We start from the raw sequence: 12,827 nt of genomic DNA on the forward strand, positions 1-12,827 counted from the left end.
CCTGGCCCCTATTAACATTTCATGAATTTACCCCACATACCGTGAGTTAGAGTACACTAAAATTCCATATAGACAATCCACGGCCATTGTAATTTAGAGGTAGTTCTTATTCTTTCAACAGTAATCACATTTCAGGGCTTTTTTATATCCATTTGAATCCTCTTTGGCTACAAATGGTTCTGCAATTCATTTGACAGCCTATTTTGTTCCTTACTACAGGATACTTTCAATGAAAAAGAAGGCCTTATAATACAGGAGTAATACTCACATGAACAGATAGATAATTTGGAATAATTAAGTTTAGCTAATTCAAAAAGAAAATATTTAAGAAAATAATACCTCCTTTCCCAATACTAACAATTAATAGGCATTTTCCCTGGAAGATAATGGTAAAGAATACATGATGCCTTCTTACTTGTGTATCCTCTGCCCACCTCCATGCTTTCCATAAGAAAAGGTAGCCTGTTTATAATTCCAAACATTTGCCTAATTTAATACTTGAGTGTAATTGCAGCAAGTATGAATCGTCTTGTCACCTTCTCTTGTTACCTTTCCCTAGCAATCCCTCCTATAATCTTAATTTTACTATGCATATAAATACTATTATCATGTGCCTTTCTTGCAGTCTCAGATGGTGTGGTTCTATAAGCACAGTAGACAGATTACTATTTTTTCTGTCTTATTCCTCTAACACCTATTTCCTAGGACCTCTGAAAGTTATGCCATCTCTATGTGCTCTAATTAGTTCAGCCTTAAAGTGGAAATGATGATACTCTTTATTACTGAAAATAAATGAAAATAAGCTCTACAAAGAGACTTAAAGAGAGATCACTGGGGCTGGAACATGAAGAAGAAGGACAATTTCATGGCAGATAATTTGAGTATGATTGTTTTCTATATACACCATGAGTACTTATCTAGTGGTATCAACTTCATATCAAATAAATAATCAGAACTCTTCAAATAAATGGGTGAACAAAACTAAAAGTATTTTCTGGACATTAGAAAAAGCAGGACTAAGAGGGAACAGCTTCAGAGTCTTGCATTAAACATGAATTGTGTACATAATGCATATGCCATTAGGGTTTGATTTATATTGCTTTTATCACTTCCTTCTAAATTCTACGGTTGCAAAGCAAAAAACTCATTAACAGATATATCAGAATTACAAAGGAAACAATTCTATAGAAATCCTTCAAATCCATCCATCTTTTCTAATGACATACTGTGGCCTACTTTCTTTTTTTCTTTTTCTTTCCAAGCTCTAGATTCATGTGCCATCATGCCTCCACTTCTGCCCTCTCCTACCTAAACATGTAGAATTCATCTTGAAAAACTGCAACTTTTTTTAACCTGTCTCTTTTATAGATATTTTTAAATAAATACAGTCATGCACCTCATTAATATTTGGGTCAATAACAGACTCTTATATGATGGTAATCCCGTAAGATTACAATGGAGCTGAAAAATTTCTATTGCCTAGTGATGTTGTAGCCATTGTAAGGTCACATAGTACACACATTACCTTTCCTATGGTTAGATATGTTTAGATACACAAATACTTAACATTGTGTTACAGTTACCTATACAGCATTCAGTACTGTAACATGCTATATAAGTTTGTAGCCCAAGAGCAATAGGCTATACCATATAGCCTAAGTATATAATAGGCTATACCATCTAGGTTTGTGTTAGTACACTCTATGATGATATTCACACAACAAAATTGTCTAACAATGCATTCCTCAGAATATATCCCCATTGTTAAGTGACTCATGACTGTTCAACAGATTAGATAGATTGATAATTATTTTTCTGTCTTTATAAGACAAACCTTGGTGTTAATGTAAAATTCAGACTTCTGTAGTTCACTGATTTTTTTATTCCTTAATTTTCTTAGTCTGAATTTGTCTATATTCAGTTCAATCTTATAGTGCTCTGCTTCTTAAAAAGGGTAATCCATAGACCAGCAGCCTCAGCATCAGCATGTTAGAATGTAGAATCTCAGGCCTTGTCCCAGCCCTACTTAATTAGAATCTGTATATTCACAAGATCTCCAGATGATTTGCATGTATATTAAATATTGAGAAATAAGGGAAATAATAAAAATGACTCCTCTGTTGGTACCAAGAAACTTCTTTGTAGTTGGTTGACTGATTCTTCCTTAGCCAGCAACTGGAAAGATTCAGAGTAAGGTGGAGAACATAGTGCAAGTGAGCACATATTCTCTCCACAATTGGTATACTTTCCCTGATAGCAAAGACCTTGCTCCTTAGAATCACTTCAGAGCCCTTTCACATATGGACCTCCCGGAGACTCCATACTAGGCTTGCCCCAGATGACCTCCAGGTACTCGTTATTCAGTTTATTTAGAGGACTGTGCAGAACATTGATATGAGTATTTTGAGGATATCTGCATGTGTGGGAGAACAGGAGAAAAGAGAAATACTTCCCACCTAAAACTTTATGAGAATGCCAAATTCATTTCTTTATTCTTTTAACAAATATTTATTATCAACAATGAGCTAGGCACGATGCTAGACAGAATAATGACATAATCTAAGTTATAAAGAATTAATCAAAGCAGTCTCTTTTTTTTTGAGACAGGATCTCGCTATGTTGCTCCAGCTGGAGTGCAGTGGTACAATCTCAGCTCACTACAGCCTCCACTCCCTACCTCCCACCCAGTGCTCAAGCCATCTTTGTGCCTCAACCTCCCAAGTAGCTAGGACTATAAGCATGCACCACCACACCTGCTAATTTTTGTATTTTTTGTAGAGACAGGGTTTTGCCATGTTGCCCAGGTTGGTCTCAACTCCTGAGCTGAAGTGATCTGCCCAGCTGAAGCAGTCTTTATAAATATTCTTAAGATGTTGACTCAAATTTTGAAGGAAACAATATACATGGATCAGCAAAAAGTATATGTAACAAATATAGAACTTTGTGTTAGAAATTATTGCTTATTTGTTCATTCATGCATGAATCTTCTAAGAATATTTTTGGAGCCACATTCATTCATCCACCTACCATTTTGAATACTTAACATATTGAACATTTATTTAACACCTATTGTACAGCAAGTGCCAGGGATATGCAAATACTGTAAATACATTTTGAAGCCATAATTAATTTCAGGATACACTGGGAAACAAAAGAGTACGGAGGCAACTCTTGAGGGGAGAGGAGTCAAATATGACTTCATAGAGAAGATGACACTTGAGCTGAGTCTTTTTTTTTTTTTATTTTTTGAGACGGAGTTTCGCTCTTGTTACCCAGGTGGAGTGTAATGGCTCAATCTCGGCTCACCACAACCTCCGCCGCCTGGGTCCAGGCAATTCTCCTGCTTCAGCCTCCCGAGTAGCTGGGATTACAGGCATGCGCCACTGTGCCCAGCTAATTTTTTTGTATTTTTAGTAGAGACGGGGGTTTCACCATGTTGACCAGGATGGTCTACAAACTCTTGACCTCGTGATCCACCCGCCTCGGCCTCCCAAAGTGCTGGGATTACAGGCGTGAGCCACCACGCCCGGCCTGAGCTGAGTCTTAACAGCTAAAACAATCTTTAATCAGAACGCAAGAATAGGAAAAGAACACTTTAAATAGCAGAAGTAGCATATGTCATGGAGCTGAAATATGAGTTATCTTGGTACTCTCAGGGAACTATAGTACTAGCTGTTGAGAACAGCTAGAGTATAAAGTATAAGGAAGACATGAACCAAGGCCTTTGCACATAATGTTCTCTTTGTGCACAATGATGGAACACTTCCACTTTATCTTTTTCTGTCTCTCCTCCTCCTCCCTTCCCTTTCCCTCTCCCTCCTTTCCTCTCTCTCTCTGCTCCCCACTCTCTCACACACATACACACCCCTCCTTAGCTCTTACTTATTCTTCATATTAAAATCAGAAATTCTTTGATCATGCTTTCCCTTACTCCCCAGTGTAGCTCAGGTACTTTAATTGTATACTCTCATAAAACCATGTTTCTTTGCTTTGGAATGATTTTCTTAATTTGCATTTATATATTCATTAATGTGATTATTTATTTGATTAATATCTGCCTCTCCTGATGCATCAGTGGCTTTAAGAGTTTTATTTTAACCACACCCATGGGAAGAAATACATTAAATATGTATTACAAGCCAATGATACACACACACATATATAACATACCGTATATACAAATATACATACATATAAGCAAAAATAAGTTTCATGAAATAAGGGTCACCCTTACCATGTGTGCTGAAATATATTTTCTATCCTTTTCATTTAAAAATTATTTACAAGTTGATTTTAAAGTCCACCTCCATTTGTCATCCAGAATTTGAAAAACCTTATGACAGATTAGCACTGCACTAAAACAGAAACAGTGTCTAGGTTTACCCCCTACTCTCTCTCCAGCTCCTAATATAACACTTGGGCATGAAAGACACTCAGAAATTTACTGAATGAATAAAAGGAATGAAGAGCTTCAAAGATATTAATTTAAAACTGTGATTATATCTGTTTCTACCAAAAAGAAAACTGAAGGTTAGAGAGGTTTAGTAATTTTGCTGAGAGTCCCTGAAGCTAACAGTAAACAGAACCAGGATTCAGATTCAGCTTTTTTTTTTTTTTTTTTACTCTAAAACAGTGCTAATTCCCCGCTTGTGCAGGAAGTAAAAAAAAGGGAATATGGGCCAGGTGTGGTGGCTCAGGCCTGTAATCCCAGCACTTTGGGAGGCAGAAGCAGGTGGATCACCTGAGGTCAGGTATAAGAGACCAGTCTGACCAATATGATGAAAACCCTTCTCTACAAAAAAAAAAAAAGAGAGAGAGAGAGAAAAATTAGCCAGGCATGGTGGCATGCACCTGTAATCCCAGCTACTCAGGAGGCTGAGACAGGAGAATCACCTGAACTCAGGAGGCAGAGGTTGCAGTGGGCCGAGATCACACCATTGCACTCCAGCCTGGGGAACAAGAGCAGAAACTCTGTCTCAAAAAAAAAGAGAGAAAAGGTCTAGGTTGCTATAGGAGGTAGCAAAGCTGATAATTATTTCTCTACTAGAGAAATAATTTAAAATAGGTTTATTCATGTTTGAGGTACAGTTAGTGTGTAACTCTAAAGGATAACTGATGTTTTAATTCTCTACAGTAAAAAAAATTATCACTTGCTCTGACAGATAGCAAAAATAAGTGGGGGATAGAAGAAACAAGATTGGTCTGGAGTGCAGTGGTGCAATCTTGGCTTACCGCAACTTGTGCCTCCCATGTTCAAGCAATTCTCCTACCTCAGCCTCCCAAGTAGCTAGAATTACAGGCATGTGCCACCACACCCGGCTAATTTTTGTATTTTTAATAGAGATGGGGTTTCACCATGTTGGCCAGGCTAGCCTTGAACTCCCAACCTCAGGTGATCTGCCCTCCTCGGCCTTCCAAAGTGCTGGGATTACAGGCGTGAGCCACTGCACCCTGCCTGTTGCAAAACTTTTTAAACCTTTTTAAAAAATAGCCCATGAAAGTGACTTAATAAAATAACATTGCAGAAAAAACTCTTCTATAATAGTTTAAAAGTAAAAACTGAAAAATGTAATCTGACTCCAAAAAAAAACACAAGAAAGGCAAGAGTTTATTAACTGACATAATATCTATAAAATATAAAATGCAACATCTTGTGACAAAAGGGACACAGTGTTAATTTTTGTCCCTCTCCACATCAGGCTAACCAAAACCATTTATGCAAAAAAGGGATGACTTCATTATAAACAATGTTTTATATAAGCCTTTAGAAAAAATACCACTTTGTAGCTATATCAACAAACAATTAATCTAATGTCCTTTTAAAAGGAGAAAATATTATTATTTATCTGTATGATTGCAAATGTAATCTAAATATTCATAAAGTATATATTTTCTATATATATGCCCCCAGAACTCTGCAGATAACATGGAGGTAATGGTCATGCTCATAAAACTTGCTAGATAGGCATTTTTGCCCAGTAGTGTTGGTCTGAAAGCCACATCATATGTCAAGAAAACGCTTTTGAACTTCCAAGAATGTTTATGCAGCCAGCCATTGTTATACTACATATATATTTTTTTTAATAATTTTTTTCCATCCTAATTCTGGAAATTTTTTTAAATTTAAAAATAAATAGCCAATGGAAAATGTGATGCAGTACTGCCTATGTATTCTAATTCATAAACAGAATTTTGACACATTATTAAAAAATACTGTGCTACAATTATGAGACTGGATTTTAGTCCTAGCTCTATCATTAACCAGAAATTGTTGAAAGTACTTTACCTTTTCTACCTGAATTCTTTCTTTCTATAATTCATTTCCTTCAGCTGTCAAATGTAGAAAGGAATGTTCTTCCTATTTCACATTAGGAAGTCCAGACTGGGAGATAAATAAGAAAACAGTATGAAGTGTTTAAAATTTTATAGAAAAATGGAGACATACGAATATATATACCAATAGTGATAAATCCATATATATATATATATGTATGGATATCTATATATATCCATGAGTGTGCACTCACACACACATCCATACACATGGATAAGGTGGTATTTATTTAGGAAGATGGGCTAGAAGAACTTACTAGAAAAGCACAAGGGTGGAAATTATGGGGTGACAGGAAGACCAGCTCCAGTGACACCATGGCACAATTTGGCACCAGTGGTACAGTTAGGACCACTTCCTGTCAATGCATGTGAATTGCAGATACCGAACATTAAACCAGCAGTAACAAACCCATTGTCATGCCTAGGAGATCAGAAAAATATTCCACTTCTCTAAGCCTTATCAAATAATTTGAGTCAAATTTTAGAATTCCAGTATTGGGTTCTTATTCCATGCTATAGGTCCATACTGATGTTTGTTCTTGGCTCTGTTCCATCTCACAGCTGCTGATGGCCCAGGAGATCGTTTCATCATTGGGGAATCCCAAGCTGGTGAACAGGTGAGATTGACAGACCTGAAAAACACTGAATCTAATGCTAAACTTCTAACAGTATAGTCAGAAGGCTATCAAAGGGTTGAAAGTATAGTTCCCATGAGAACCAAAGGAATTATTTCTTAATTGAAAATATCCACATCTATTAATATATGGCATAGTATTATTAATATGTCTCACAGACATGCCTTACAAGCATTTTCCATCCCTGCGATAGGGTGTTCTTTTTTCCCTGGGAAAAAAAATTTTCTGAATAGAACAACAATTTCTAGGTAGTCTTCTCAGACTTTACCCCAACTTATGTTACAAACAGGGAAATTTAGAAGAATAGACTCTGACTAATTATTTACTTTTTCTCACTTGGAATCTAGCCAGGGAACAAGTATACATATACTTACATTAAGAAATGAAGCAGCCGGGCATGGTGGCTTACACCTGTAATCCCAGCACTTTGGGAGGCCGAGGCGAATGGATCACTTGAGGCCATGAGTTCAAGACCAGCCTGGCCAACGTGGTGAAACCCTGTCTCTACTAAAAAAGAGAAACCAGAAAAAATAGCCAGATGTGGTAGTGCACACCTGTAATCCCAGCTACATGGGAGACTGAGGCATGAGAAAGCCTGAACCCAGGAGACAGAGGCTGCTTGCAGTGAGCCCAGATCACACCACTGCACATTAGCCTGGGCAACAGAGTGAGACTCTGTCTAAAAAAAAAAAATGAAGCAGTAATGGGCCACAATGGAAATAAAAGTGCATTTGACACTTTGAGACCAGTGATTGGCCACTTAATTGAAAAAAAATCAGTTAAGTGGGAAATTTTCTATATCTTTAAAATAAATATAAATTTAACTTAAATAAATATCAGTCAATAATTTGATGAAGAGCCAAGGCCCTTCTTTTAAATAAGTATGCTATTTTAATTTCTTTTGGGTTTTTTTTTTTTTAACTACTCCATAGACAGAGCAGCCCCAAGGGCTGCTGGTTGCCCATTTTTATAGTTATTCTTGATTATATGCCAAACAAGGGGTAGATTATTCATGCCTCCCCTTTTTTTATTGCATTTTAGGTTTTGGGGTACATGTGAAGAACATGCAAGATTGTTGCATAGGTACACACATGGCAGTGTGCTGCCTTCCTCCCCTTCATCTATATCGGGCATTTCTCCCCATGCTATCTCTCCCCAACTCCCCACCCCCTACTGTCCCTCCCCTATTTCCCCCCAACAGACCCCAGTGTGTGATGCTCCCCTCCATGTGTCTATGTGTTCTCATTGTTCAACACCCACCTATGAGTGAGAACATGCGGTGTTTGATTTTCTGTTCTTGTGTCAGTTTGCTGAGAATGATGGTTTCCAGGTTCATCTATGTCCCTACAAAGGACACAAACTCATTGTTTTTGATGGCTGCATAATATTCCAGGGTGTATATGTGCCACATTTTCCCTGTCCAGTATATTGTCTCGTATGGACATTTGGGTTGGTTCCAGGTCTTTGCTATTGTAAACAGTGCCACTATGAACATATGTGTGCATGTGTCTTTATAATACAATGATTTATAATCCTTTGGGTATATACCCAGTAATGGGATTGCTGGGTCAAATGGAATTTCTGTTTCTAAATCCTTGAGGAAGCACCACAATGGTTGAACTAACTTACACTCCCACCAACAGTATAAAAGTATTCCTGTTTCTCCACATCCTCTCCAGCATCTGTTGTCTCCAGATGTTTAATGATCGCCATTCTAAGTGGCATGAGATGGTATCTGAGTGTAGTTTTGATTTGCATTTCTCTAATGACCAGTGATGATGAGCATTTTTTCATATGTTTGCTGGCCTCTCATGTATGTCTTCTTTTTTTTTGGAGACGGAGTTTCGCTCTTGTTACCCAGGCTGGAGTGCAATGGCGCAATCTCAGCTCACCACAACCTCCGCCTCCTGAGTTCAGGCAATTCTCCTGCCTCAGCCTCCTGAGTAGCTGGGATTACAGGCACGCGCCACCGTGCCCAGCTAATTTTTTGTATTTTTAGTAGAGACGGGGTTTCACCATGTTGACCAAGATGGTCTTGATCTCTTGACCTCGTGATCCACCCACCTCGGCCTCTCAAAGTGCTGGGATTACAGGCGTGAGCCACCACGCCTGGACATATGTCTTCTTTTATAAAGTGTTCATATCCTTCGCCCACTTTTGAATGGGCTTGTTTGTTTTTTCTTGTAAATCTGTTTTAGTCCATTGTAAATTCTGGATATCAGCCCTTTGTCAAATGGGTAGACTGCAAAAGTTTCTTCCCATTCTGTTGATTGCAGATTAACTCTAATGACTTTCTTTTGCTGTGCAGAAGCTGTGGCATTTGATTAGGTCCCATTTGTCTATTTTGGCTTTTGTTGCCAATGCTTTTGGTGTTTTGGTCATGAAGTCCTTGCCTACGCCTATGTCCTGAATGGTTTTGCTAGATTTTCTTCTAGGGTTTTTATGGTGCCAGGTCTTATGTTTAAGTCTTTAATCCATATGGAGTTAATTTTAGTGTAAATTGTCAGGAAGGGGTCCAGTTTCTGCTCTGGCTAGCCAGTTTTCCCAACACCATTTGTTAAACAGAGAATCCTTTCCCCATTGCTTGTTTTTGTAAGGTTTGTCAAAGATCGGATGATTGTAGATATGTTATGTTGCCTCCAAGGCCTCTGTTTTGGTACCAGTACCATGCTGTTTTGATTACTGTAGCCTTGACGTATAATTTGAAGTCTGGTTGTGTGATGCCTCCCGCTGTGTTCTTTTTGCTTAGAATTGACTTGGCTATGCGGGCTCTCTTTTGCTTCCATATGAAGTTTAAGGTGTTTGTTTCCAGTTCTGTGAAGAAGGTCATTGGTAGCTTGATGGGGATAGCGTTGAATCTGTAAATTACCTTGGGCAGTATGGCCATTTTCATGATATTCTTCCTGACCATGAACATGGAATGTTTCTCCATCTGTTTGTGTCCTCTCTTATTTCGTTGAGCAGTGATTTGTAGTTCTCCTTGAAAAGGTCCTCTATGTTTCTTGTTAGTTGTATTCCTAGGTATTTTGTTCTCTTTGTAGCAATTGCGAATGGCAGTTCATTCTTGATTTGGCTCTCTTTAAGTCTGTTATTGGTGTGTAAGAATGCTTGTGATTTCTGCACATTGATTTTGTATACTGAGATTTTACCGAAGTTGCTTTTCAGTTTCAGGAGATTTTGGGCTGAGACAATGGGGTCTTCTAGACATACAATCATGTCATCTGCAAACAGAGACAATTTGACTTCCTCCTTTCCTATTTGAATACCTTTTATTTCTGTTTCTTGCCTGATTGCTCTGGCTAGAACTTCCAGTACTATATTGAATAGGAGTGGTGAGAGAGGGCATCCTTGTCTAGTGCCAGATTTCAAAGAGAATGCTTCCAGTTTTTACCCATTCAGTATGATATCGGCTGTTGGTTTGTCATAAATAGCTTTTATTATTTGGAGATACGTTCTGTCAATACCTAGTTTATTGAGGGTCTTTAGCATAAAGGGCTGTTGAATTTTCTTGAAGGCCTTCTCTGCATCAATTGAGATAATCATGTGGTTTTTGTCTTTGGTTCTCTTTTTGTGGTGAATTATGTTTATAGACTTGCATATGTTGAACCAGCCTTGCATCCCCAGGATGAATCCTGCTTGATCATGGTGGATAAGCTTTTTGATGTGCTGCTGCAAGCAGCTTGCCAGTATTTTATTGAATATTTTTGCATCTATGTTCATCATGGATATTGGCCTGAAGTTTTCTTTTCTTGCTGAGTCTCTGCCAGGTTTTGGTATCAGGATAAGGTTGGTCTCATAAAATGATTTGGGAAGGATTTCCTCTTTTTGGATTATTTTGAATCATTTTAGAAGGAATGGTACCAGCTCCTCTTTGTATGTCTGGTAGAATTCTGCTGTGAACCCATCTGAACCTGGGCTTTTTTTGTGTGGTAGGCTCTTAATTGCTTCCTCAACTTCCGACCTTGTTACTGTTCTATTCAGGGTTTCGACTTCTTCCTGGTTTAGGCTTGGGAGGATGCAAGTGTCCAGGAATTTATCCATTTCTTCCAGGTTTACTAGTTTATGTACATAGAGTTGTTTTTAATAATCTCTGATGATGGTTTGAATTTCTGTGGAGTCTGTGGTGATATCCCCTTTATTATTTTTTATTGCATCTATTTGGTTATTCTCTCTTTTCTTTTTTATTAATCTGGCTAGTGGTCTATTTTGTTGATCTTTTTGAAAAACCGGCTCCTGGGTTTATTGATTTTTTGAAGGGTTTTTTGTGTCTCTATCTCCTTCAGTTCTTCTCTGATCTTAGTTATTTCTCCTCTTTTCCTGGTTTTGAGTTTTTTGTTTTGTTTTTTTTAATTTTTTATTGCATTTTAGGTTTTGGGGTACATGAGCAGAGCATGCAAAACAGTTGCATAGGTACACACATGGCAGTGTGTTTTCCTTCCTTTCTCCTTTTCACCCACATTTGGCATTTCTCCCCAGGCTATCCCTCCCCACCGCCCCCTCCCACCGGCCCTCCCCTTTTCCCCCCAATAGACCCCAGTGTTTAGTACTCCCCTCCCTGTGTCCATGTGTTCTCATTTTTCATCACCCGCCTATGAGTGAGAATATGCGGTGTTTCATTTTCTGTTCTTGTGTCAGTTTGCTGAGGATGATATTCTCCAGATTCATCCATGTCCCTACAAAAGACACAAACTCATCATTTCTGATTGCTGCATAATATTCCATGGTGCATATATGCCACATTTTTCCAATCCAGTCTGTTATCAATGGGCATTTGGGTTGATTCCAGGTCTTTGCTATTGTAAGCAGTGCTGCAATGAACATTCGTGTACATGTGTCCTTATAGTAGAACGATTTATAGTCTTTTGGATATATACCCAGTAATGGGATTGCTGGGTCAAATGGAATTTCTATTTCTAAGGCCTTGAGGAATCACCACACTGTCTTCCACAATGGTTGAACTAATTTACACTCCCACCAGCAGTGTAAAAGTGTTCCTTTTTCTCCACATCCTCTCCAGCATCTGTTGTCTCCAGATTTTTTAATGATCACCATTCTAACTGGCTTGAGATGGTATCTCAATGTGGTTTTGATTTGCATCTCTCTGATGACCAGTGACGATGAGCATTTTTTCATATGATTGTTGGCCTCATATATGTCTTCTTTCGTAAAGTGTCTGTTCATATCCTTTGCCCACTTTTGAATGGGCTTGTTTGTTTTTTTCCTGTAAATCTGTTTGAGTTCTTTGTAAATTCTGGATATCAGCCCTTTGTCAGATGGGTAAACTGCAAAAATTTTTTCCCATTCTGTTGGTTGCCGATCCACTCTAGTGACTGTTTCTTTTGCCGTGCAGAAGCTGTGGAGTTTCATTAGGTCCCATTTGTCTATTTTGGCTTTGTTGCCAATGCTTTTGGTGTTTTGTTCATGAAGTCCTTGCCTACTCCTATGTCCTGGATAGTTTTGCCTAGATTTCCTTCTAGGGTTTTTATCGTGCCGGGTCTTATGTTTAAGTCTTTAATCCACCTGGAGTTAATTTTACTGTAAGGTGTCAGGAAGGGGTCCAGTTTCTGCTTTCTGCACATGGCTAGCCAGTTTTCCCAACACCATTTGTTAAACAGGGAATCCTTTCCCCATTGCTTGTTTTTGTCAGGTTTATCAAAGATTGTATAGTTGTAGATATGCTGTGTTGCCTCCGGTGCCTCTGTTTTGTTCCATTGGTCTATATTTCTGTTTTGGTACCAGTACCATGCTGCTTTGATTACTGTAGCCTTGTAGTATAGTTTGAAATCCGGTAGTGTGATGCCACCCACTGTGTTCTTTTTGCGTAGAATTGACTTGGCTATGTGGGCTCTCTTTTGGTTC

General features: G+C 38.3%; 1 protein-coding gene across 50 annotated transcripts in view; it reads left to right on the forward strand.

Moving 5' to 3' along the window:
- GPHN (gephyrin) overlaps positions 1 to 12,827 on the forward strand; it is a 689,342-nt gene that overhangs the window by 572,086 nt on the left and 104,429 nt on the right. For all 50 annotated transcript variants that reach the window (XR_013521272.1, XM_078335184.1, XM_078335182.1 and 47 more), the window contains one exon: positions 6,895 to 6,950. Coding sequence is in view for 49 of the 50 variants with exons in the window: in XM_078335184.1 (XP_078191310.1) it covers positions 6,895 to 6,950 (56 nt within the window). In the remaining variant the exon portion in view is untranslated. The remainder of the gene's footprint in view (positions 1 to 6,894; positions 6,951 to 12,827) is intronic.

The sequence above is a fragment of the Callithrix jacchus genome, chromosome 8 (genome assembly GCF_049354715.1).
Source record: "Callithrix jacchus isolate 240 chromosome 8, calJac240_pri, whole genome shotgun sequence".
NCBI lineage: Eukaryota > Metazoa > Chordata > Mammalia > Primates > Cebidae > Callithrix > Callithrix jacchus.